General features: G+C 47.2%; 6 protein-coding genes across 6 annotated transcripts; all 6 read left to right on the top strand.

Moving 5' to 3' along the window:
* Positions 1-74: 74 nt before the first annotated feature.
* RhiXN_05732 (Reverse transcriptase (RNA-dependent DNA polymerase)) lies at positions 75-3,371 on the top strand (the record flags this gene model as incomplete). Its single annotated transcript, XM_043325548.1, has 1 exon — positions 75-3,371. One exon carries the CDS (start codon positions 75-77, stop codon positions 3,369-3,371), a length of 3,297 nt encoding a protein of 1,098 aa, XP_043180980.1.
* Positions 3,372-10,668: 7,297 nt separating this feature from the next.
* On the top strand, positions 10,669-13,826 carry RhiXN_05731 (Retrotransposable element Tf2 protein; the record flags this gene model as incomplete). Its single annotated transcript, XM_043325547.1, has 2 exons — positions 10,669-11,960; positions 12,044-13,826. The coding sequence occupies 2 exons, from the start codon at positions 10,669-10,671 to the stop codon at positions 13,824-13,826; spliced, it is 3,075 nt and encodes a 1,024-aa protein (XP_043180979.1).
* Positions 13,827-13,865: 39 nt separating this feature from the next.
* On the top strand, positions 13,866-15,404 carry RhiXN_05730 (Retrotransposable element Tf2 protein; the record flags this gene model as incomplete). Its single annotated transcript, XM_043325546.1, has 1 exon — positions 13,866-15,404. One exon carries the CDS (start codon positions 13,866-13,868, stop codon positions 15,402-15,404), a length of 1,539 nt encoding a protein of 512 aa, XP_043180978.1.
* Positions 15,405-18,700: 3,296 nt separating this feature from the next.
* RhiXN_05729 (terpene synthase) lies at positions 18,701-20,173 on the top strand (the record flags this gene model as incomplete). Its single annotated transcript, XM_043325545.1, has 7 exons — positions 18,701-18,863; positions 18,917-19,047; positions 19,108-19,244; positions 19,298-19,479; positions 19,536-19,660; positions 19,718-19,961; positions 20,019-20,173. 7 exons carry the CDS (start codon positions 18,701-18,703, stop codon positions 20,171-20,173), a joined length of 1,137 nt encoding a protein of 378 aa, XP_043180977.1.
* A 2,129-nt stretch (positions 20,174-22,302) lies between these two features.
* On the top strand, positions 22,303-24,084 carry RhiXN_05728 (alpha/beta hydrolase family protein; the record flags this gene model as incomplete). Its single annotated transcript, XM_043325544.1, has 8 exons — positions 22,303-22,538; positions 22,586-22,666; positions 22,722-22,754; positions 22,807-22,892; positions 22,944-23,045; positions 23,094-23,299; positions 23,350-23,378; positions 23,430-24,084. 8 exons carry the CDS (start codon positions 22,303-22,305, stop codon positions 24,082-24,084), a joined length of 1,428 nt encoding a protein of 475 aa, XP_043180976.1.
* A 745-nt stretch (positions 24,085-24,829) lies between these two features.
* Positions 24,830-27,305, top strand: RhiXN_05727 (uncharacterized protein; the record flags this gene model as incomplete). Its single annotated transcript, XM_043325543.1, has 3 exons — positions 24,830-25,144; positions 25,211-25,351; positions 25,506-27,305. 3 exons carry the CDS (start codon positions 24,830-24,832, stop codon positions 27,303-27,305), a joined length of 2,256 nt encoding a protein of 751 aa, XP_043180975.1.
* Between the last annotated feature and the right edge of the window lie 212 nt (positions 27,306-27,517).

Genomic DNA, 27,517 nt, shown 5'->3' with positions numbered 1-27,517 from the left:
AATCACATGTATCTGTTTCGGAGTTTGTAAATATTGCAACAGACTCAAACAAAAAACCCCTACTCTTTTTAAACATGATACTGTGTGACTACCCGACGGACCCTATCAAAACCCTTATCGACTCTGGCGCCACTTCCAATTTCATATCCCCCGCATTAGTAGAAAAACTCAAAATCCCAAAAACCCTACTCGAAAATCCACGAGTAGTGAGGATGTTAGATGGTACAATATCTCAGACTGGTCGCATTTGGCACCAGGTTCAACTCGCGGTCTCGGCCAATGGCCATTTCCACCACATTCCCTTCCTTGTTTGCCCCATAGGCAACACCCCGGCTATCCTCGGCATGACATGGCTCACAGCAGAATCCCCCTTGATTGACTGGCAACAGGGACTTGTCACGTTTCCAGAACAGGTCCAAATAGCATCCGAAGAGGAGGCGGATATTAATCCTTTAGCAGACCTTCCCCCTCAATATCATGAGTTTGCTAAAGTCTTTGGCAAAGAAGAATTCAAGGTTCTCCCTCCTCACAGGGAGTATGACATCTCCATAGACCTTGTCCCAGATGCCAAACTATCCCCTGGTCCCATATACGGAATGACTGATGCAGAATCCAAGGCACTGAAACAACACATTGATGAGGAATTGGCAACAGGCAAGATCCGCCCTAGTACCTCATCCGCCGGCGCCCCAGTCATGTTTGTTAAAAAGGCGGATGGATCCCTCAGGCTAGTGGTAGATTATAGGAAGCTGAACAACGTGACCCACAAAAACGTGTACCCACTTCCCCGGCAAGATGATCTCATGGCAAAACTCAGGCACGCTAAGATCTTCACTAAACTGGACTTGCGCTGGGGCTACAACAACGTACGCATCAAGGAAGGAGATGAATGGAAGACGGCCTTCAGAACCAAATACGGTCTCTTCAAATACCTAGTCATGCCGTTTGGTCTCACCAATGCCCCTGCAGCGTTCCAGCACTTCATGAATGATCTATTCAGGGACCTCATTGACGTCACCATGATCATTTACTTAGATGATATACTGATCTTCTCCGAAGACCCCAAGAACCACCCAGCCCATGTGAGGGAAGTTCTGTCAAGGTTAATGAAAAATCAACTGTTCTGCAAATTGTCAAAGTGCCACTTCCACGTCACCACGGTTGACTACCTGGGTATTGTCATATCTCCTGCAGGCTTCTCAATGGATCAAAAGAAGATTGAGGCCGTCACAACCTGGCCTCAGCCCAAAACAGTCAAGCAGGTCCAAGCCTTCCTAGGGTTTGTTAACTACCTTAGGCGCTTCATCCCCAACTTCAGTTTGGTAGCACGCCCTCTTCACAATCTTACAAGGAAGGAAACCCCTTGGTCATGGGAAACCTCAGAGGAAGCCGCGTTCAAAGAATTAAAGGCATTGGTCACGCAATCCCCAGTCCTAATCCATTCCAACCCAGCGCTACCTTATTACCTGGAAACAGATGCATCAGGGGTAGCAATGGGGGCAATACTCAGCCAACGAGGACCAGACAACCGATTACACCCCATTGCTTACATGTCCAAGTCATTCTCAGGAGCAGAAGCTAATTACGACACGCACGATAAGGAGCTCCTGGCTATCATTAAAGCACTAGAGGAATGGAGGATATTCTTGGAAGCAACGGACAAACCGGTACAAGTCTTCACGGATCATAGGAATCTGGAGTATTGGATGCAGGCACGGACATTCAACCGCAGGCATGCCCAATGGCGTGTACTCTTGAGCGATTTCAACTTTGAAATCCACTATTGCCCAGGAAAGCAATCAGGGAAGCCGGACGCGTTGTCCAGAAGATCAGATTACGTAGACACGCCCCCAGAGCCAGAAGTCATGTTACCAGCAGAAGTCTTTGCCAATACCTCTGAGGAAGAAGTCAAAATTGTCACAGAAATTCGCTCCAGACTCAGGGAGGACCCATCCTTGGAACCCATCATCCAGTTTCTAACAGAGGACGCGGACAATGCACCTCCCTCCATTCGGAAAGCTTACAGAGACTACGACTGGGAGGAAGACCTACTATGGTATCAAGGGAAACTCGTGGTTCCAGACTCAGAGACCCTGAAGGAACGATTACTCAGGGAATTCCATGACTCCCCCCTAGCCGGCCATCTGGGCCAACAAAGGACCCTTGAACTTCTAAGCCGCAACTACTGGTGGCCAGGCATGAAATCATCCGCCAAAGAATGGGTAGAATGTTGCCCCACCTGCCAGGCTAATCAACGAGCCCACGCCCCGGTCATTGCCCTTAAACCTCTGGAAGTTCCCCCCTATCCGTTTCACACCATCTCCTATGACTTCATCACAGGTTTTCCAAAATCTAACGGTCACAACGCAGTCTTGGTAGTCATTGACTCCTTTTCCAAATTTGGGCATTTTATCCCAACCACCAAGAAGGTTACGTCCAAGGGTCTAGCGGAATTGTTCATCTCTCATGTGTGGAAACTACATGGACTACCAGTCAAGACAATATCAGACAGAGGAACCACGTTCACAGGGAAGTTCCTAAGGGCACTCTACCAACGCCTTGGTGTAAGACCATCCTTCTCGTCAGCCTACCACCCGGAGTCAGACGGTCAAACAGAGAGGGTGAACCAGTTCATTGAGTTCTACCTGAGATCGTACGTTGCGGCAGATCACTTGGACTGGGCTTCCTGGTTGCCACTAGCGGAATACGCATATAACAACGCTAAGCACTCCGCCACCGGGAAAACCCCATTTGAATTGGTATACGGGAGAAATCCAGTAATGAACCCATCCAACGTCCCTGCAAATGTACCAGAAGCCAATCACGTGGCTAACACCTTGGCACAAGAATGGAGAGAAGCGGAATCCGCCCTGAGGATGACAAAGGAAAAAATGGCAGGAACCAAGGGAGTGATCCCGGAATATTTCATTGGAGAGGAAGTCTGGCTAGACGCCAAGAACGTGGAGATACGTTCCAACTCCAACAAATTGGACCCCAAGCGCCTAGGACCCTTCAAGATCACCAAGAAAATCTCCAGCCACGCGTACCGCCTGGAACTCCCTGAGACCATGAAAATCCATGACGTATTCTATGTAGGATTACTGTCCAAAGTCCACAAATCCCCAAGCCAACCACTCCCAGACCAACCCCCTCCTGAAACAATAGAAGGGGAAGAAGAGTATGAAGTTGAACAAATCATTGACTCTAAACAACAAAAAGGGAAATGGTTTTATTTGATAAAATGGAAGGGATACGGTCCGGAAGACAATTTGTGGGAACCGGAGGAACTGCTGGAACACAGTCAGGAAGAGATCAAACGCTTCAACCAAGCTAGACTCAGAAAGGCTCGTGACGCCGCCAAGAGCCTTTAAGGGGGGGGCAATGTTATAACCTCCTTACATATACCATTGGAATCGCCTCTTTTTTCTAATATTTTTACTATTTTTTACGGACTCAATATCTGTTGTTTTTCAGTCACGTGATCTTGGCGCTTATTATGCCGAGATGCCGCGCCGAGATGCCGTGCCAAGGGCGCTTAGGAGAAATCCACGCTTCTGTGCAGCCCGCAGCACACTTCTCATTTGTTATATGTACTTCTTTTCACACGCGCACAGACCATGTAAATAGTGTGCCTCCGTCTATATATACAGCAGGGAAATCGCTTGGAACCACCAAGTTGATTTTACCTTGTCTCTTATTCACTAGAGAGGGTAACCAGCCAGCTAAGTAGCCGGCCCCCAGTAGTAACAGTAACACTCACCCCTTTACTTGACCTACCACACCTCCAGGCCTCAGGCCCCATCGCCATCAGTAGTTAGTAGAAGACCGCCTTAAGCGGTATTAGTTAGCCTTAGATAAGTAGATTACATAAGCAGTGTCTGTAGTAGTTACGGCCTTAAAGCGCCCACCACTAGCAAGTACCCACCTTACAGTGGCGTACAACAGCTATCCTCAGTCAACAAGGCCCAGACAATTACCTACACCCAATTGCCTATATGTCAAAATCATTTTCAGGAGCAGAAGCTAACTATAACACCCATGATAAGGAGCTTCTGGCAATCATCAAAGCATTAGAAGGATGGCAAATCTTCTTAGAGGCAATGGACAAGCCAATCCAAGTCTGTATGGATCTGTCAGAGCCAACAACTACCATAGGGTAAACCTAACAAGCTATTGCCTAATATAGGACTTATCAGCAAGTAGGGCCTAACAGAGCTCAGAGGCAATTGCCAGATAAGGGTAGGACAAGACCTATATAAAGTAAGAGTGCACTATGCTATAAAGATAGCAGGGCAAGGAACCTTTGACAGGGACTGGTATGCTCTCAGGCAATACTCTTAAGTGTATGTCTTAGGGTAGTAGATGTGGGATGGGGATAAGAGGTTGAGTTCTGAGGCTTAAGGCTCTCAGAACCCTCCTTATATATTCAACAGAGAAGGAGAAGAGTAATTACATGTACAAACATAACAACAAAGATAAGGTCACATGACCAGAGATAAGAAAGACATGATTAGATTACATAATAGTGCTCAGCGCCTAAATAGCATAAAGATGCATATATCCATAAATCTTTATGAAACTAGCGCATATATTCACTATTTCTTTGACTTAGTGGATTCTAAGGTGGTCATGCCTCTAGGGCATGACAACAGGGGCAATGCTTAAGGTGTTGTAGCTAAGTGGATTACTGGCTGTAAGGCCTTGTACAAGAGTGGAGTGCAACAAGAGGTAATCAACCTGGGTGTTACCATGGTTGGTTGGCCTCCTTATATATTCAGCAGGTAGATTATTTACAAATACACAATATCTAATATCTAATCCAATAAGAACCCTGCTCTGCAAGCAGCCTTACTCATGCATACATGTCACTGACATGTCATAGTGATGTCATCAAGTGGAGGTGGCTACATATGCTTGGTAAGCACAGATGGGGATGTGGCTCAGTGCTTAGCATATGATATAAGCACCAAGATCACATGATTGAAAATGTCCTTTGTTTGCCTTTGTTCAAAATCAAGAAAATAGGGAATAAATCTCTTGGTATATGTGTGTCTACAACAGTGACAATGAACAATGAATATTGAAAATTGGTGCATACCATTTTGCTTCTTTCTATGCCCCTATGGGCAATAGTTAGGCTTATGAGCCAACCCTTGTCAATTTTTGAGGTGCTGGAGGGATTTATTTTACGCAGTTGGGGGTATAAAACAATCTGTATGTGTCCTGGACACAGTCACATGACCAGTACAAGTGGTTGCATGCTGGCCCAAGCCCAAAATTTGGGGGGTAGCAGGTGTAATCATGGGTTGTCAGCAGAGGAATAATAGGGCTCTATGGCTTAGTTGTCATGACCCATGCCTTTGCTGGCATGTCTCCTGACCAAGCCACCTACTAATAGGATATCCCACAGTCTTTAGAAGGCCGCATATACTCACATACATGCAGTCAGAACTGTCATTACTCTGAGGGCTCATGACTTAGAGACTGACAGTCCACCAGGGTCACATGACCTCCCCCCCTGCAGTCCTTTATCAAATACTATACTAAACTACTATGGATTTGAGGTGGGGGGGGATGACATAATCTCTTTTATAATAATACAATATTCAGACCTTGCCTGCAGGCTCCCTTACCATTGGCCTGTGGCAAGGGGGGCAGGGGAGTGCAACATCCCCCAGCAACTTATATTATTAATATATCACTGTGCATCATATATGCTATATATATCTTTGACAGTGGATATATATGGTAATAACCTTTCCAGATATGGGTTATGACATTAGTGGTCAAGCTGGTTCAATTCTGGCTAGTTCTATTTTCCTCTGTTTATGACAGTATGAGTGTAGTTGTTGTAGACACATTTGATACCATAGAATTTATTCCAATTTTCTCAAATTTAAACAAGGATGAACAGAAGACATTTTTGATCATGTGATCTTGGCGCTTATATCATATGCTAAGCGCCAAGCCATGTCCCCATCCACACTTATTCAGCATACATAGCCACCTCCACTTGATGACATCATTATGACATGTCAGTGACATGTATGCATGAGTAAGGCTGTGTTATGGATATGACATTTCTTCTTTAATCTGTACTTATTTTATTAATTTCACTAGTAATCCTACAGTAAACAAATGAGATAAAGATGCGAACTAAGGTTTTCAAGGTCCCTCTATCCAATAGTGACCTTTACAAAACCTACAAACCTCTGGAATACCCTCAATATGCGATGCCTTTTGCATATATGCTGTTTTCTCACTCATTTAAATATATATAAATTCAGCTGAGTAGATAAACAGTAACAGGTAATATTTCTCTTGTTTGTAGTATTTATGATTCAAGATTCTATCTTGTGGCTACACACAGAAATATTCAGGGTCCCCCCTGTTGCATAGACAAGTGCTCCGGCGCTTAATCAGCCCTTAAGCGCCGACGCACTAAATGCGCCTTTTCTCCATCACCCGGGCATCCCACACTGCCGAATCACTTGCGCTTAGGTGCGCATGTTTGTGCGCTCCAGAACGCTGGGTCAAACTCCCAAAACGGACAACATTTGGCTGAGTTATGCCCCATTTACTGTAAGTACCCAATGCAGAGGTATCCTACCTTTGGGACTGTTTACTCCAAGGATGAAACACTTAGCCTTGGGACATCTAAGGACCCACACAGGTAAATACTGCCTTGGGGCAAACATTGCCTTGGGGCAAATATTAGGATCTGTTGTTTGTTTACTATGTACCAAAGTATTGGCTCCCTCAAGTGTTTCAGTTGCCACATGTACCTCCTGTACCCCCTCTTGGTATCAATCATGTATATACTTGTTTGTGCGCCTTCTCAGGGTATAAAAGGACCCTGTGAAGACGCTTCTAATGCATCCTACTTTTACTCTTATATATTGACATATACACACAAGCCTTTAACAGCTTATCTGCGCATTTACTTTAGTGATTGACTCACTGTAAATAGCATAGGAGGTTATTTGGCGCACTAAGACCATAGGCCAGTCCCAACAGACACAGGGTAACCTATTAGTGTACTTACTGCAACCCTGTGCCCCTTGACTGTCACAGTTGTTGAGTTCAACATTGAGTATAGTGCAACAGTACTGTAAGGATTGTTGTGATTGAGTGATAGTGTTTCAATCCACTATACCCCCTATATTGTAGATAGCTTCATCTACAATATCTCATAAATCCTAGATATATTTTAGGTAAACCCCATAAGTCTTAAGTCTTACTTAAGCATATATAAGTCCTATAATCATTGGGCGAATCCTATAAATCCTGTACATTAGTCAGGTAACCCTCTTACTTAAGGTACTATCCCAGAGACCTTAAGTATACATACCCTTAGTCACTTAGGCTTAAGTAACATTAGTCTAAGGTACTATACATAACCAACCACCTGCACTTCATAGTTGCTAGACTATTTGTTAGGAGTTGTTATTCCTGATAACCTAGCCTATATTGTGCATATATTCTGTGCATATATTCTGATTCATTATACTAGTTCTTAGTTATTCCCATATACATTTTGTATATAGTAATTCTTTCTTACTCCTGTACTTACACAACTCTTAACAGGCTGCTTGCAGAGCAGGGTTCTTATTGGATTAGGTATTGGATATATATTTGTAATTAGCTTGCACCTTGTAATATATAAGGAGGCCAACCAACCATGGTAACACCCAGGTTGATTACCTCTTGTTGCATCCCCCAACTGTATGAGGCCTTACAGCCAGTAACCACTAAGATACACACCTTAAGCATTGCCCTTACTGTATATACATAGTTTGCCAATGCCTTACAGCACTTGGCCATTGTAGTTAGTTAGTTTGTTATTGTAGGTAGCACTCCCACTGCCTTATGCAGTTTTCTTACTAGTCCATATGGCCACAAGTGCCTGCTACCTAGACAACCCTTAAGGATGTCTAGGACAGTAGTCAACTTAAAATTACTTTCAGCCAACAAAATGAATGCACAGAGCCCACCTGCTCCCCCAATGGATAGTTGGGCAACCTCTGGTCTGTGTCATGACCCAAGAGGCATGAACACAGATACTGTTACAACCCCCTAACTTATACCATTGGAATTGCACAATTTTTCTGTTATTTTTAGTATTTTTTACGGACTGGTTATCTTTTGTTTTTCGATCACGTGATCTCGGCGCTTATTTATGCCGAGATGCCGTGCCGAGATGCCGTGCCAAGGGCGCTTAGGAGAAATCCACGCTTCTGCGCAGCCCGCAGTACGCTTCTTATTTTCTACACTTCTATCTCTCACGCGCACAGACCATGTAGATAGAACGTTTTGTCTATATATACAGCAGGGAAATTGCTTGGAGACACCAAGTCGATTTTACCTCGTCTCTTACTCACTAGAGAAGGTAGCCAGCCAGCTGAGTAGCCGGCCCCTAAGTAGTTCCCAGACGCTCACCACCCCTTTACTCACCACACCTCCCAGGCCTAAGGCCCCTTTGCAGTAGTATAGAAGTAGTAGACCACCCTAAGCGGTATCAGTATAGCCTAGATAGTAGTTACATAAGCAGTGTCTGTAGTAGTACGGCCGTAAGCGCCCGCCCACTAGCGTGTACCCAACCTTACAGTTGGCGTACGACAGATACCCTATTATTCTATTATCTTTTTATCTAAATCTTACAAATTATATGGACCAGGGGATGTTCCCAACATGACCACAGGCCATGCAGGACTCCCCTGGCAGAGCAATCAACATGGAATGTGAATGGTCCCTTTGTTTAGCCTGTTAGCTTTGTCCTCTGGTTACTTAGTTACCATATGTCCTTAGTTGCATTGTTCTATTGTTCTCTTAGTTACCCATACCTTTGTAGTATGTCTTCCATTGTTCTCCTTTGTACTTTACAGTTCCCTTGTTCTGTATGATGTATATAATGAAGGGAGAGTTCTGGCATTCAGACCAGAACTTGACCTCCTGTCAATCTACTGACTACCCTCCCCACTCTCCTGCTCTACTCTAAGGGGTCTTGTGCCATATTTGGCAAGTAAACTCTCTATCTAAAGTGTTGGTTGCAGTCTTCTGCTTATCCCCAAAGCCAGCACTGCCTCTTTAGGCATATATCCCATTCTTTATTAGTCAGACTCTGACAGTCTGCAGCAAAACCCCCAAACTCCCTTGGCAAGTTGAACTACAAATGCTGCAATGACAGTGGGGCTTGTTCAATTGACTTTGCATGTTGAAGGAATCAATGAACACATTTGTTTCCACCAGAGCTGTCCTAGACATCCTGTGGGGCATTGAGGCAGCTGGTGCTTATGGCCATGTGGGTACAAGTGAGAAACTGCTTAAGGTGGTGGAGGTGCTACCTACAACAACTAACTATTTAACTACAGCAACCAATGCCTTAAGGGCATTGGTAAACTACCTAAGTGCAATGAGTGAGCCACTTAAGGTGGTGTAGACTATTATAAGTAGCTATACTAAGTGGTTCCTGGACTATAAGGTCCTTGTACACTGAGTGGATGCAATAAGAGGTAGTCAACCTGGGTGTTACCATGGTTGGTTGGTGTTGTAGACACACTTGATACCAGGGAATTTATTCCCATTTTCTCAATTTTAAACAAAGACAATTGGACAACATTTTCAATCACATGACTTTGGTGCTTGTATCATACGCTAAGCGCCAAGCCACGTCCCCATCCGCGCTTACCTCAGCACGCGTAGCCACCTCCACCTGATGACATCACTATGACACCTATGCATGAGTAAGGCCAACTGCAGATTGGGGTTCTTATTTGATGCAGTATTGCACATAGTTGTATTTGTAATTAGGTAGCTCTATAATATATAAGGAGGCCAACTAACCATGGTAACACCCAGGTTGATTACCTCTTGTTGCATCTCTAGCTTGTACAAGGCCTTAGGCCAGTAACTACTAAGTCATTACCTGTACTTGTTGCCTTAAGCAACTTTCTCATTGTAGATACATAGCTTGCCATTGTCACTAGGACCTTGGTTGTTGTACTTAGATAGTTAGTTGTTGTAGGTAGCCCCTTCACCGCCTTAAGCGGCCCACTCAGTCCATATGGCCACAAGCGCCCGCTACCTAGACGACCCTTAAGGACGTCTAGGACACTAGGTAATTGACCTTACGTTGGTTGCAAACCGTTCTGCACCCACCACTACTAAGTCTCAACCCCCAAGAAGGATACCTGTACTAGCACAAGCAAAAACACGTGATCAGACTCCCCTTTCAGCTGGAATAATCAAAGAGCTGTTGGTCCCATGTAGTAGCAAATTGCTATAAGGCAGGCTATCCCTATTGCCCGCATACCACCGGTCACCGCACCATTTGTCAGCAGAGTCAATCAGCAGATCCACCCGCTTGCAGAAAGCCCGCTCTACATCACGCCCGCTCATGGCTGTTGATTAGTTGAAGGGACTGTCCAACGCTAGGCGGTTGACGCAGACTCTTAGCGCCAGAACAATAAAGCACCCCATAAGTCCTGATATAGGCACCCTTGGCTACATAGCCCCCATCACTCCCAATCGCCCACCATTACCTTGCGTACTCCCACGCGCTCTTCTTCACGGGCCTCTTCTCACGCTGGCCGCTCCTACCCACAACCAACCATGGCTACCCGCTCCAGGACAGCCTCTTGAGCCCAATCCCCCTTTGATCAGGGATACATGGAACCCACACTTCTGTCAACCACCTCTGTTGAATATGGCAAGGTATCCCTTGAACAAGTCACACGGCTCCTCCTTGGCCTCCTTGGCCAAGTCAAACGCCTTGAGCAAGAAATTGCCAAAATTAAGGAAGCTGGAATCAAGACCCAGACAAACGTCAAAAACATCTCTCAAACCGTTGATGTTGTCAAGGATGGGCTTAGGTCCCTTCAATCCCATGGTCCCTGCACACCCAAAGGACCCCAAGCCAAGGTTGTGGAAGAAACGCCATGCCCCTTACCAAAAGCCAAGCCTATTGGATTGGCTAGTGGGGTCCCCTTCTGGTCAGAAGCACCCAAGGTCCTCCCCAGTTTGGCTCAGCCAACCCCAAGAAGAGTTGCTCCCCCGCAAGTCCCATCTCCCCCTCCATCTCCGCGTCTCCAATCCCCAATTGGGACAACTGCCCCTCCACCTCCGGCTCCAGTTGCCGCCTATCCCGCTCCAGTCAAGGTTGACCACCCCGATGCCTACACAGGCAAAATAGGGAGCAAAGCCAAGCAATGGCTGACTTGGATGTTAGCCTGGACCCGCCTCAATTTGCGGATGTTCCCCACCAATCAAGAGGTCCTCTCCTTCCTCTTGATGAACATGAAGGACTCTGCCGGAGCTTGGGCCCACCCACACCTTGACCAGCTTGGATCACACCAAGCTATCATCCAAACCGTTGAGGGATTTAAATTGGAATTCCTGGCAGCATTTGGCAACCCTGATGCCACAAGGGCCGCCGAGCAGAAAATCACCACCCTCACCCAGTCCAGCACATGCGCAGACTACATCACAAAGTTCAGGACCTTAGCTATGGAACTGGACTGGAATGACGCGGCCCTCCGAGGTCAGTTTGCCCAAGGCCTCCACTGGGAGGTCAGCCAACAGATAGCAACCCGCAAGCACCGCCCTTGTACACTCCTTGAGCTGCAAAATGCAGCACTTGTCATTGACAATGCTCTCCGCAAAGAGCGTGCTAGCCACCCGCCAAGGGACAGTAAGCCTAGCAAACCATCCAACCCCGCAAGGGGGACAAGTACCAGTCAGCCAACTACCGGATCAAGGAAGCTCTCCAACAACCCCAACTTTGTATTGGAGGAAGAGCAAAACCGCCGCCGCGCCGCTGGCGCCTGTATCAAATGCAGAAAAATGGGCCACAAGTTTGCGGAATGCCGCACGGGCTGGAAAGCCACCCCTATTGAGGACAAGGGGAAGGCTAAGGAAACCGCCAAAATTGGCAAAGACTCCAAGTACCAATTGGGAAAAGAGTAAGGGTACCTGCTGCCACGCGCAAGGACCCCAAGGACTCTGGGCTTATCAAAATTTGTAATATATCTGATAGTAACAATAGAATCTCTCCCCTCTTCACAATTTCAATTAAACCAGAGAAGCAAGCGGAACATTTAGAAGTCCTGATAGACTCAGGCGCCACATTGTCATTTCTCCACCCCTGTACCGCCAAGGCATTACGCCTACCTCTCATAGACCTCCCAACTCCCTGCACCGTTACTATGCTTGATGGGTCAAACCCCCAGGCTGGAAAGATTTGGAAGAAGGCTCATCTAACCTTCCTCATTGATGGCAAGCGCATGACGGAAACCTTCCTGATTTGCAACACCGGGACACATGCTGCCATCTTAGGGATCAAATGGTTGGAAACGCACAACCCCAAAATTGACTGGAGCTTACAAACTCTCTCCTTCCCTCACAACCTGCCGGAACACGTGGCCATTGCCAAGGAGGAAGAAGCTGACCCAAATCCCTTAGAAGGAGTACCCTCCAAGTACCATCAATATGCCAAGGTATTTGGAGAAGAAGAATTCAATAAGCTTCCTCCCCACAGGCACTATGATATTGGTATTGAACTCACAGAAGAGGGACCCCTCAACTTGCCTCTTTACAGCATGACTGACGCCAAGTCTATCACACTCAAGGACTGGCTCAGGGACAAATTAAAAGCTGGGAAGATCCGTCCCAGCAAATCCTCAATCAGCTCCCCTGTCATGTTTGTCCCTAAGAAGGATGGTTCCCGCCGCTTGGTTGTTGACTACCGTTGCCTCAACAACCGGACCCAAAAGAACGTTTACCCACTCCCCCATCCTGATGACCTAATGGCCCAGCTCCGTGGCGCCAAGGTCTTCACTAAATTGGACTTACAATGGGGATACAACAATGTCCGTGTTAAAGAAGGGGACAAGTGGAAGACCGCCTTCCGCACCAAGTACGGGCTATATGAGTCTCTGGTCATGACCTTTGGCCTGACAAACGCCCCTGCCGCCTTCCAACACTTCAAGAATGAACTGTTCAAAGACTTATTGGATGTATGCGTCATCATTTACCTTGATGACATCCTAATCTACTCCAAGGATGATGCATCTCACGCACAACATGTTCATGAGGTCCTGAAACGGTTAATGGACAACCAGCTGTTTTGTAAGGCATCAAAATGTACATTCCACGTCACCTTGGTAGAATACCTGGGGATCATTGTCTTGGATAAGGGGTTCAGTCTGGATAAGCTCAAAATCCAGGCAGTACAAGAATGGCCGGTACCCACCAAGGTAAAGGAAGTCCAATCATTCCTGGGATTTGCCAACTTCCTCCATTGGTTTGTTGCCAACTTTAGTCACCTGGCCAGACCATTGCACAATCTGGTTAAGAAGGATACAATCTGGAAATGGGATACCAAGGAACAGGAAGCCTTTCAGGGGCTGAAGGACGCCATCACCAACGCTCCGGTCCTCTGTCACGCTGACCCAACTAAACCATACTTCCTGGAAACAGATGCATCTGGCGCGGCCTTGGGTTCCATACTCAGCCAACGACAGGAAGACAGTCGCCTACACCCTCTTGGGTTTCTGTTGGAATCATTCAAAGGGGCAGAGCAGAACTATGACACCCACAACAAGGAGCTTCTTGCAATCATCCGCTCCTTTGAGTATTGGCGTATCTTCTTGGAAGGAACAGCTCACCCAATCACGGTCTTCACCAATCACCGGAACTTGGAATATTGGAAGGAATCCCAAATGTTCAACCGCCGCCATGCCAGATGGCACCTACTACTAGCCGGTTATAACTTCCAAATTGTGTACAGGCCCGGAAAACAATCAGGAAAGCCAGATGCCTTGTCATGACAAGCAGATCATGCGGATATCCCACCAGAACCCCAGTCCATGTTACCAGACCCGGTGTTTGCCAATATTGCCTTAGTTACACCAGAGAAGGAGTTGCAACAACAGATTGAGTCATCCCTAGATCAAGACGAGTCCCTGGAGGAAATCCTCCAATTCCTGCAGAACAAATCCAAGGCGCCCCCTTCCATCAAACGCGCATTTAAGGATTATGAAATGGAGGCTGGCCTACTCTTCTACCAAGGACGGATTGTGGTCCCTGACGTTGGGACGTTAAGGACAGATCTACTGCGCATATTTCATGACAGCCCCTTGGCAGGACATCCAGGAAGACAGCATACTCTAGAGTTGGTATCAAGGAGCTACTACTGGCCCGGTATCTGTGCTGATACATACTGGCATGTGGATTCCTGCGAGATATGCCAACGGATCAGGAAACCTAAATACGTGTCTATCCCCCCTCAGCCCCTTGAAGTCCCTGTTAGACCCTGGCAGCACGTGTCTTATGACATGATAGTAGACCTACCAAAGGAAGGGAGCAACAACTCAATCCTGGTAATTGTTGACAGCTTCACAAAGTACGGGATATTTGTAAAATGCTCCAAGAAACTCAAGGCACCCAAGTTAGCAGAACTATTCCTGGAAAATGTATGGAAGCGCCATGGCATGCCGGAAAAGACTATATCCGACAGAGGAAGAGTCTTCAACAACAAGTTCTTAAGGGCCCTGTATAAACGCCTTGGCATTGACCCACACTTCTCCTCCGCCTATCATCCCCAGAGTGACGGACAAACGGAACGCGTCAATCCCTCTATTGAACACTTCCTCAGGGCTTACTCAGGGGTAAATCAAAGGGACTGGACCAGATGGCTTCCAATGGCAGAGTTTGCGTACAACAATGCCGTACATAGCAGCACGGGCAAGACCCCTTTCAAGGCCTTGTATGGATGGGAACCCACCTTAACTCCATTGAATGTACCAACGGACGTGCCAGAAGCGGACGATCTTGCCCAGACAATGGAGGCTCAATGGAAGGAAGTAGAATTGGCACTCTGGCAATCTAAACAACAAATGATGGCCAGAGAAAGTGGAAGCCCAACAGAGTTTGAGATTGGAGAAGAAGCTTGGCTAGACGCCAAAAATGTCAACCTCAAAACCTTGAGTCCCAAGCTAACGGAACAATGCCTAGGGCCATTCAAGGTTATTGAGAAAATCTCTGACCAGGCTTACTGCCTAGAACTTCCCCCAACAATGCGGATCCACAACGTGTTCTATGTAGGACTCCTATCTAAGGTCAAAAGGGATAAGAAGCGCGCCTTTGAGAATTGCCCTTCACCAGTCACTGTGGACAGAGAAGAAGAATACAAGGTGGAAGGGATCACTGATGCCAAAGAGAGGAATGGGAAATGGTTTTTCCAAGTCAAATGGAAGGGGTACGGATCCAAGGAAAACACGTGGGAACCCCAAGAAAACTTAAAAAATGCCGAAAATTTTTTACAAAAATACGAAAAAGACATGAAAAAAAAGGCCCTTGGCGCTGCCAAGGCCCTTAGAGGGGGGCAGTGTTGTAGACACACTTGATACCAGGGAATTTATTCCCATTTTCTTGATTTTAAACAAAGACAATTGGACAACATTTTCAATCACGTGACTTTGGCGCTTATATCATACGCTAAGCGCCAAGCCACGTCCCCATCCGCGCTTACCTCAGCACGCGTAGCCACCTCCACCTGATGACATCACTATGACACGTATGCATGAGTAAGGCCAACTGCAGATTGGGGTTCTTATTTGATACAGTATTGCACATAGTTGTATTTGTAATTAGGTAGCTCTATAATATATAAGGAGGCCAACCAACCATGGTAACACCCAGGTTGATTACCTCTTGTTGCATCTCTAGCTTGTACAAGGCCTTAGGCCAGTAACTACTAAGTCATTACCTGTACTTGTTGCCTTAAGCAACTTTCTCATCATAGATACATAGCTTGCCATTGTCACTAGGACCTTGGTTGTTGTACTTAGATAGTTAGTTGTTGTAGGTAGCCCCTTCACCGCCTTAAGCGGCCCACTCAGTCCATACAGCCACAAGCGCCTGCTACCTAGACAACCCTTAAGGACATCTAGGACAGTTGGCCTCCTTATATATTACAAGGTGCAAGCTAATTACAAATATATGTATCCAATACCTAATCCAATAAGGACCCCACTCTGACTGTGGCCTTACTCATGCATACATGCCACTGACATGTCATAATGATGTCATCAAGTGGAGGTGGCTACATGTGCTGAGTAAACACAGATGGGGACATGGCTTGGCGCTTAGTGTATGATATAAGCACCAAAGTCACATGATTGAAAATGACCTTTGTATGTCTTTGTTTAAATTCAAGAAAATAGGGAATAAATCCCTTGGTATATGTGTGTCTACAACAAGAGCCACATATACAACCTTCAAATCAATGGTGCAATAAGATTGGGAACCTGTAATAATAATAGCTAATTGTCAGAACATACTCATTAGTAGTACATTTGGAACCCCTTTGTCTTGTCATAAACACTCACCCAGTTGTTACACTCTCTTAACATATACCATCAGGACTGCACAATTTTTCTCTTATTTTTAGTTTTTTTTACAAACACTATATCTTTTGTTTTTTGATCACATGACCTTGGTGCTTATTATGCCAAGATGCCATGCCAAGATGCCATGCCAAGGGTGCTTATTGTGGATCCACACTTCTGTGCAGCCTGCAGCATGCTTCTCTTTTCACATGTACACTTCTTTTCTCACAAGCACAGACCACATGTAGATAGCTCACCTTGTTATATATACAGCAGGAAAATTGCTTGGAGACCCCAAGTCAATTTTACCTTGTCTTTCATCACAGACAGGTCCCCAGAAGCCAGCTAAGTAGCTGGGACATCAGAAGTAGCTTACTCACACTGCACCAGTAGTTACACCATACCTCATTGGCCTAAGGCCCCCCACCATTGCCAGTAGTTAGTTAGTTGTTGCCTTAAGCAACCTAGATACAGTAGTTAGCCTTGTTAGTAGATTTACCCTGTTTAGTACAGCCTTAAGCACCTGCCATCAGCAAGTACCCAACCTTACAGTTGGTGTACAACACCAGTCTTGAGCCCTCTACTCTCAATTTTGGAACTACTGGCAGTAGTATGACCTGCCTTGCTAGCCATTTTTTCTGAGACCAATAACATTGTTTGCATAATTGGTGCTGGTGCCATGCTGAATATTTTGGCATCTTAAACCCCTCAGGGGTCCATGCACACTTCACTTTGCAACAACATTTGCAAAGTTTAGTATAATTGGCAGGCTAACAAAGAGCACCAATAAGACATAGACTAGGAGCAATAAATTCATACCATTTCTCAGGTCAAAGGTATTCATGAATTGGCCATGTAAAAAGCATCCTAAGGTCTTGTGGCAGTAGCTGGCAAGCTTAGGGGGGTATGATATTTTATTCCATTTACATGGTCCACTTTATTACATTTGAGGTCCATCTGCAAGTGTTCAAGATGTATGCAAGATGGCACATGATGTCCAGATGTATCAAGACATGCAATTGGATACATCTGGGGCGCATCTAATGGTATCCAAGATGGGGCTCTCCTCCCAGTGCTAGGACACCTGGGTGCCATACTGCTGTTAGTCAGCAACCAATTATCTTTTTTTGGAGGCATATAGGAGAGACAACCACTCAAAACAGCACAAATGTCAGATGACTAATGCTTCCCTGGCACTCAAGGAGCCTTGGCAAATATGGGGAGTCCCATATTGTGCTCCTGAGCACTCCCAAGCCTTTTGGGTTTTGGTTGAACAGTGGTTATTAAAGATGCTTACAAATACAGTGTCACATGGTACAGGGGAAAGTTGGGAAGTGGGGAAGTGGTTGATGCCCTAACCATACAGTGTGCTATTGGACAAATTCAAGACAACAAGCATTGGTGGATCATTGATAGGAGTTTGGATTTGGCACACTTGGATTTTGTATGAGGTATATAATTGGTATTAATATGATTTTGACCTAGTTTACACTTGCTACGTGCTGGATGAGCAATTGCCTGGAAATCCGAACCCCTCAAATAAGCCCGACCCCCGACGAACAATGTAAATCCGACCCCCGGCCACAAATCCGGCCCCTTCAAAAATGTCCGACCCCTAACAAATCCAAGAACCCGACCCCCGAGCAGAAATCTGACCCCTCGAGAAATTCCGACCCCTGGGGATTACAGACGTCCAGCCCTCGAGGGGGTTCAGATTCAAAAACCCGAATCCCAGTCGAAATAACCCCTCGGCGCCGGGGTCCGATTTTTCCTAGTGTCCGACCCCCGGGGTCGAACTCTCCGTACCTTTTGGGTACACGGTGTTTTTGAGGGGGTTTATCACCGTTTGACCAATAGGATGACTGGGATCCCGGTCTCAGTCGCCTTGATTTGAGCTCATCAACGAGCATAGAACGAAAATCTACTGTACTAGTCAACAGTCCCGATTGTATGGAATAGGTGATCACCGAACCACGTGTAATCTGTACTCAAGCAACCAAGTGTCTAATACCTGATTTCAGATTGATCTACAAATAACTGCAATGCACGTCGTGATATGAACACGTCATGCTCAGCTCTTGAGATTGGACACTACCTGATGCTCTTCCCAATGATGTCACAAGGACAAACTTGAAATTCAAGCACCCTGATCGCTCGTCCCCCTGTTGCTCATCTTGTAAGGCTCACATGACTCTACTCTCTAGTGTAGTGTTACATTTAGACGCTTGGATTTTGCTATATAAAGGACATAATTAGTTTTGTAAACACCAATTAAGCAATAATACCACTCTATCACACTGTTCCGCGCCATCATGTCAAGCATATCTACGTTACACCAGACTGAGCGCAGCTTGCTCCCACCCAGCATTATTATTCCAGACACTGTTGGCCATACCCGCGATATTTTTGCACTCAAACTCAACCCCCACCACGAAGAGGCCGAGGCTGGATCTCTTGCTTGGTTTGATAACTATGGTGTGCTTCCCTAGCCTACTCCTAAGAGTAGCCCGCAACTGACCTTGCTTTAGACCTTCATGCTGGCCCGCATCGGGAAGAATTTCTCAGTGCTCGTTACTGCCTTCTAGCGTCATACTGTTACCCAGATGCTGATTTGGGGCACCTTCGTCCGGTCATGGACTTCATCATATGGCTGGTGGCTGTAAGTTTCTTATATCTAACATTATATGTCTCCTCATCATGTACATGTGGGCCTACTTAGTATGACGATATGGCAGACGATGGAGAGTTCTGTGACAGCATTGAGGCGTTGAAGCATGCCTTTGGTATAACTTTGAAATTCCTTCGCAATCCCGATGCTCCTCATCCAAATCTAAAATACCTTGCTGCACTTAAAAGGTAGCCTTTTTCCTGCGGATAGGTGTGCTATGCTCATAAGATATCCTGTTCAGCTTTTACAACCGCATGCGAGAGAACGGAAACCCCGCAGCTCTCTGTCGCTTTGTCGAAGGTGCAGAAGGCTACATGCAGGCTGCATTGCAAGATACTATGAACCGGGCCGCCGGTAAGGTGCTCACTATCGATGAGTACATCCATCTGCGCGCTGAGTCTTCGGGAGTGAAGTGGGCATATGGTACCTTGTCTTACTTATATTATTGGCAGCGTTCTAATTGAGGATGCTATTTATAGCCGCACTTGAATATGCTCATGAGATAGAGCTCCCAAACAAGGTGCACGAAGACCCGATTGTTTCGGAGCTGGCTCTAGCAGGGAATCAAATTTTAACTTGGTCGAACGACATTTATTCGTTCTCGGTTAGTATTATTATAGGATTCTCACTCTATAGAGGAACTAATATCGAGCGCGCTCAGCTTGAACAAGCCAAGGGATATACTCATAATATTCTGTTTGTCATCATGTGGAACAAACAGGTCGATTTACAGGCCGCAGTCGATTTTGTTGAAAGAATGATTCAGAAGCGAGTCAAAGAATATATTGATGCCAAGGCGTTGCTCCCGTCTTTTGGCCCGGAGATCGACCATCAGGTTGCGAAATACATCCAAGGTATCGAGCATTGCATACAGGCCAATATTAGCTGGTCCCTGATGTCACCTCGTGAGTCTTTATTTTGGCTTCTATTTTGGCTACCTATCATTTACCGTCCGAGAATAGGATATTTCGGCGCAGATTTCGAGAAGGTGAAAGAGACTAGAATTGTCAATCTCATGGCCCCTATTATCTCTACCAACAAAAGGTCAACTGGTGTTAAGGAAGTGGAACCAATGGAGCCAATCGCCCCTACCATTGCAGTGGCTGCAGGGGAGTAGGCAGACGAGGCTGGCAGCTGACGTTGTAAATATGCATTAAAATCTTATCTGGTCTGAAGTGTTGCTTGGTTGAACAGCAGGTTCGCGAATGCAATCTCATGCACCCAAAGTTTTACTCGCAAAGGGAATGACAAACCCTCAACTAGGCTAGGCACGCTCGCGTGATACGTATATAATAACGATGTATGAGACTATAAGGACACTGACTACAAATAGAACAATCCGGAAAAGGCGGCGGACCCCCGCAGCTACAAAGCAGTGAGGGTGGACCAAGAATGCCAACTGCGTGTTAGCTCAGCGAGGCTCGTAAGCGTGTGGTTCAAGCTATACTCAACAATTGGTGTGGCTGGTGGAGAAGACGAGCGCGTATTCCCGGACTAATAATACAAGTATATAATAGGCGCAGCACTTCACCCGGATTGTTTCTGGAGCTAAGCTGGCTGGCTGGACTTAGGAAAGGGTTAGGTTGGGCCCAGATAAGATAATGATTAGGCCCAGACCGGGTGAGTGGCCAGGTAAGACGGGTGTTAAGGGTCTTGGTTTGTAATGGTCAACCACCAGATATACAAGTCCATGTAAAAATATGCTAGCATATCGCTCTTATGAAATGAAAGCGAAGCTAGGGACGGGACGAAAGGCTAACCGTTCGTGGCGACCCCTAAGCTCACTGTGGTGCCAATCTATTATCATGCGCCCAGCTGGGTTCGTATTTACCAACTTGAGTGCTAGCTCGGTAGTACTCCACCAGAGACGCCCACTAGGAAGACTCTAGATCTTCTAGCTGTATTCACCTAAAGTGGCTCACGGGAAAGCTCGAAACTCTTACTGAAGTATGATTGCCGCCCGAAGTATTGAGGTAAAGGATTCATATCAAGCAAATGAATGAATGATCATGCATACAGCCTATCATTCGTTGTTTGCTCGGGCTCAAATAGCGATCGACCGCGGGTGTACGCTTCTGCCTGACGCCGAGAGCGAAAATTACGATAAATGCGCATTTTCTCGTCTACGTATGGTAAACTATACCATACTAGCAGATCGCCTTGGGATGTTTATGTGTCAGTCAAACTTGGCCTCGGGTCGGTGTAGCAGCAGGTAAGGAGTGGTATTATTACGTAGGTAGGAGGAAGCGCTGATTAATGGTACCGAGAACGGAGAGAGATGGGGGAGGGGAGGGGCGGAGGGGGGGTACGCCGAACCGGAGTGCCACCGGGGACGCGTCACCGAGCGAGGCGGGCGGACGGACAAACCAGGTCGTATGTGAGTAGACGCGTGTGCCGGTCGGACTTACAGAAAAAACAGGGATTTAGGGTGACTTCTGCTGAGAGCATAACGAGCTTGCAGTCCGCAGTGTGGCTGAGGGGAATAAGATGCGAAAGCGCCGTATCTTGATACTATAAACAATATGCAAATACAGAACAAGGGTGAATGGTGTCGGTACATAACCCGGCCTGATCTGCCTAGTATCAGTCTCGCGGCCTTCAAGGACTCCGTCGCAAAATTCCACTCAATAAAATAAGTGGGGTCTGAGCCAAAGACAAAGAAGAAATTTTTTGAACGTGCGTACAAATGAGCATCGATCTCAGAGAGCTAAGGAGTCTATTGCCAACTGCTCGCAGGCGGTCGCGATGCGTAGGCGGGAATGCACTATTAGTTTCCTGTCACGTGCAAACCTTTTTTTTAATTCACGTGCAAACCAACTGGCAAGCACTAATCTAGCTACAAAGCCATGTATAGTACGCTTTTCATAAGTTGAAATCGATACATACATTCTTCACCAGCTTTGCACGGAACTGAAAACCTGATCATGTCAATTTGCTCTGGTTGGCGAGAGTGTGCATTTATGATAATTTTCGCCAGGCAGATGACAGTTAATTTTGGTGTACTGTATTGGGGAGGCACCGCCACATCCGGTCTCGGCCACCTTATGGACGTCCGACCGGGCGCTTGAGACCACCATGACGTGCCGAACCCCCGAGATAGACAAAATCACAGACCTGTGCCCACCCATAGTAAAGGGATACCCCGGCAGTCCCTATTTGTATCCACCTCTCAATTCTATCCTCTGTAGATCTTGACTCTAGTCTCCAAAACGCTCTAAACAAATTTAAATCCCGAATAACGTCAGAATGGGTGCCTTCATATCTCGGTCTCGACGGCGACAGTATACTACAGGCAGTCACAACATGCTGTATTCTCCAGAGGCGCCTTCATATTTTGAAGTTTTGCACAAGGGAAAGAGAGTTGAATCCGGGTTTACAAATGGGGAGGCCTCGGGATCTCAGAATCTATCTGTACGAGCCTTGGTGGAGTCTTCCTGTCCAAGCTTAACGCAGGACTACAAGCCCACTTGGTGGTTGCCTGGGTGAGTATACAAGTCCATTACCTCAATTTGACGGAAGAGTTTAACAGAATATTACTCAGTGGTCATTTACAGACTGCATTCTGTGTAGCCGGCGACTTTACTAAAGTAGATGAGATTCTATACGAACGGTAAGTGTTGGGTTATTTGCTCATTCATTTCGGAGTTCATCATTTTCCTTAAAAGGACCTTACTTTCCATACCGGATGGTGGTACTCTGTGAGTGTTGAGATATACTTCCGGCGTCCTAATATTCTCAATGGCTTACCAGAGGCTTGGACTTTACGCCCCGAACACAAGACTTGGAGCTCCCGCCTGAAACACCAATCGTTGTGGTCCTGCACGGGCTCTCAGGAGGTAATGGAGCTAACTCACAACAACCCTGATCGTTACTCAACACAGGCACAGGTTCGCACGAGTCCTACGTAAGGTCTATTTTGTCGCAGGTCTGCGCCTCACCCGCCAATGGCGGACTCGGCTACCGTGCGGTTGTAGTAAACTTCCGTGGATGTGAGTCACGCAAACATATCGTTGACGTCAGAAATTTATGTTATCTAGGTGCTGGTGTTCCATTGACTTCCCCACAGTTTTATTCGGCTGGACATACGGAGGACATTCGGATCGCATTGTCTTACATACAGAAAACGTACCCGCGGGCCAGGTTGACAGGGCTTGGATTTTCTTTGGGCGCAAACGTGCTTGTTCGCTATCTTGGCGAAGAAGGCGAGAAGAGTCGATTAGATGCAGGATGCGCGCTTGGTTGTGTGAGTCCGCATGCGCACTTTCCTGAATTAGCGATTAATTATCGGTATAGCCGTGGAACTTGGTCGATAACAGTAAGAAGTAAGCCGATAGATGCGTCATAGGATCTATTGACTAATCTTGGTAATATAGTCTGGAAGGATCATTCTTCTATCGAAATGTCTACTCCAGAGCAATGGGGGGAAACCTCCTCAAACTGCTCTCGCGGCACTTGAAGACGCTGGCTAAACTACCACCGTCACGTCTCACTCCGCATATTCCAAAAGCATTCAGCCTCAGAAGTCCCACATTGAAACAAGTTGATGCGCATTTAACGATCATTGCCGGCGGTCACTCACCACCCTTTCCGTTTCCTTCGCCCGACGAATACTACGAGTGGGCTCGGAGCGATACACACGTAGGGATGGTCAGAGTGCCTCTTTTGGCCATCAACGCGGCGGACGATCCAATTGTGCGGACGCTTCCCGTCGAGGCTGCGTTGCAAAGCAAATGCGTAGTGCTGGCTGTGACACCCAAAGGAGGACACCTTGGATGGTTCGAAGGCGGATCACCGTTTAGAAGGACCAGACCTCCACCACGCTGGATAAGAAAGCCTGTGTCAGAGTGGATACAAGGAACTTGTGAAGTACTAACTTCGCGGCGAGAAGTCAGCAGTGAATGGGTAGAGGACGAGAATGGCTTCACTGTGGAACGCGAGAAGAGGCACATTGGCTTTAGGGTTCATGCCTTACACGAGACGGTTATTGGTACTGCAGACGAGGCTCAGGGTGGGCTCCAGGGACTATAGAGCGCCGCAGACATATATACTAGAAACACAGTGTCTCGTTACTGCAATCGGGTTAATTGATGTACGACCAATATGTAGAGACACGTGAGATATTTGAAAATGCAACGCATGTTGTGTCAACCCTGACGTCCCACAAATAAACAATTGACCTGGCTGGCTCACCATCGTTGGGAGACTCCACATCCAGGGGGAGTGGCCGCGATAAATTCTGAAAATTGGTCGCGCTATATTATGACGATTTAAGCAACTTTCTTTGACAACAATACGCGCCATACCCTGACCAGGCCTCTACCTCGTGGTGCTGTCTTTTTCGCCTCGCCCCCAGTTTGCCTCACGTACCCTGCACCGCAAAAAACATTAGTAATTGGCTGGCTGTGCCATACTCTACACGACGTATTCGTTGGGACCACCATCACGCTCGCACACCTGTACACGAGCCAAATTATTGCGAATCGATCTTGCGCTGGACCGCTTAATCTGTATCTTTGATTCAAGTGGCGGGTCATGCTAAAAGTCATCTCTTCGTCCGCATGCGACGTTTGCTTTGTTGAGTATGGCGATGACAACCCCCCGTATTGTATCCCGTGTGGTAAGCGATAAATTCATAGTGTTATTTTGTTTGTTTTTCTGACAGATACATTATTTTTCCTCCGATTTTTTTTCACTCCATTTCACTAAACGAATGATGTTTATATTATGGATGGGTTGGATAGGTCACGTATCGTGCAAGTCATGTCTGGATAGTATGATCGCTGCCGACCGCAGTGGGTCGGGCTCTGCACGGTGCGCCTTTTGTCGAAGCCTATTCGAACAATCAGGTGTTCGCAGGCTCCACGTCGACTTGGGCGCCGTTCCCTCCGAGGTCGGAAGCTGCGATGGTAGTGAAACGGTCAACGGTGATGCTGAGGATGAGACTCGTTCACTTGCTCGTGAGGCAGATAGATTGGCTGCCGCCGTTGCCAACGCCGTCTTTGAACAAGACGAGGAGAAAATCAAATCGACGTCTACAGAGGGGCGACAATGGATATCGGCGCAAAGCCAGGTTAATCGAACGGCTCGAGTACGTTCATCTTTTCATTGTTTTCGCTATGAGGGCTGGACTGACTTTTAGGTTTGCCTGGATTAGTACCCGGTATTAAGGGCGCTAACACAATTAGCAGTTGGTAATATGCAAAATTATCATGCCTGTCAACAATTGGAGCAGAAGCTACTCGATTCGCGGGCAAATGTGTCTCAACTCATGGAAAGGATTCAAACGCTAGCGGACGTAGATCAACGTGATCGTCAAAACTTCGAGTACGTAGTTCTAGTATCTTCGTTGGGATGATGTTGGATGATTCTAAACGGTTTGGTGCAGGAAAGTGGGCTCCCTTTATTTCGATCCCACGTGGGGAATCCCTCAACTAATTTGATAATTATAGATTCGGTTATTGGAGCAGGAGCGTGACGACCTCAGAGCGACACTAATGACCACGGAAAGGTCACTCCGAACCACCACTTCTTCTTTAGCAGACGCAACAGCTTCCTTAGCTGAATCCGACACTGCTCTCGCCGCGGCCAAAGTCGAGCTCGAAGCGCGAGAATCGATCCGGACCGAGCTGGAAACGCTCAAGGCCGAATTGGAGGCGGCTCAGGCATCCCGAGAGGAATACAAAGCGTCGTTGAACAAGTCGAAGAAGGAGCTTGCAAGTGTGAAGCACGAGTTGAAGCAGCTTAGAGCCGATCAAGACCATGCTGCCCCCCATACGTTAAAGGAAAACGCTGCTGCAGACACTTCCGCTGCGAGTGCGAGCGTGCCCGAGAAACTGAGTCGCCGGAGGTCGCGCAAATTGTCGCATTCTGCGCCCAAGGCCCCAGGTGAGGATGGGTTGAAGAAGTTGGATGGTGCTCGACCGAAGAAATCTCGGCATCCGACAAATGGAGATCAGACGGAAGACGAACGGAAAGAGCCTGGCGATCACGCGACCGATGACCTTTTGAAGACGGGAGAACACACCAAGTCAAAGGGCCACTCGAAAGACAAAGAGCGGAAGGAGCGTGGGAGGGAGAGGCATCGCGGGAAGGATCATGGGGAAGGAAAGCAAAAGGACAAGGGAGATGACGATCGACCACCCCCCGACTCAGAGGTACTAGGAGACAGCCAGCCCAACGGATCCGATTCTAAACACTTGGGCGAAAAATCTCACAAGTCCAGCAAATCCAAGAAGAAATTGCACGTTACCCCGACCGACGACTTGCATCCGCTGGAACGCTCTGCGTCAGCCCCTCCAGGGACCGAGGCTGAGGACTTCGAGATGCTCAAAGTCTCGACAGAATCGCTTCCTCAATCCAAGGCCGAATTGTCCAAATCATCGGACCCACCGTCGCCACACGCAGGAGGCGGATCAGGATCCAAGGGCATGTCACCCCCGCCTACTACGGCTCCTCGTCGCGGGCTGGTCGAAACTCTTGCAAAAGGCCGCGACGGTCCAGCAATGCGAGTTTTGCGCAGAGCGATGGGTCGAAAGCAACCTTCGAACACAACCAACGACCTGGGTTCTGCGTCAACAGTCGTGAATATGAAACCAGCTCCTGGAGCCTCCCCTTCTGGCTCTTCTTCGTCAAGCCCACCATCTGCTTCCCAGGCCGCGGATCCTGCGTTCGCCCCGCATGCTCAGGCTTCGGGTGAATCTGCCCAAGCTCCTCGGACGACTGCGTATTCCACTTATCCTCTACCAAGCATGGAGAATATTGCAGGATTTGGAATCCCGGGCGTGGTACATGAAATGTCTCATGGACCATCGTTTGGTGCTTATGCTCACGGAGATGCCACCCGACGGTTCACGGACACCATATCGCGTGGCCGCGGACAGCCTGCTCCTGCCCCTGGCCCACGAACCTCTGAGGACCGAGGAAGTGATGGATACGACCGCGAGTGTACCTGGCCGTACGAGTCATGGGACCAGAGTCGATCAAGAGGCAAAGGGCGGGATCGCGAGGACAGGCATGAGCGTAAGCGCTCGGGACATCGACGCAACTTTTCGAACGAATGGCACGGAGAGGAAGGCGTGGCTCCCATCAGGCATTATGTACCTGCCGACGACCTACCTGGGATGAGTCGCCATGGGTTCGGTGAGATTCCGTATGGCGAATCTCCTCCCTCATACCCCCCACTATACGAACAATTTATGGACGCACTGCCTCCCAAGGCATCGTTCGCCAACTTACGAGGGATGAAATAGGTTGGGTTAAATATTATGCAACAATTCTTTATTGGTTAGGGATGGGTCGTTTTCGTTTTGAATCATACATTTCCAACCTGACTTGCACACGAACTAATTTAGTCAAGGCTCAGAGCAGCATAGATTGTGGCTGCCTTTTTTATATCCAAGGTTTCATTTTACCTGTTACTATTCCTACTTGCTTGCTCTGGTTGGTCGTCGATACGTGTTGT

The sequence above is a fragment of the Rhizoctonia solani genome, chromosome 6 (assembly GCF_016906535.1).
Source record: "Rhizoctonia solani chromosome 6, complete sequence".
Taxonomy (NCBI): domain Eukaryota; kingdom Fungi; phylum Basidiomycota; class Agaricomycetes; order Cantharellales; family Ceratobasidiaceae; genus Rhizoctonia; species Rhizoctonia solani.
This window is presented reverse-complemented; position numbering and strand designations above follow the sequence as displayed.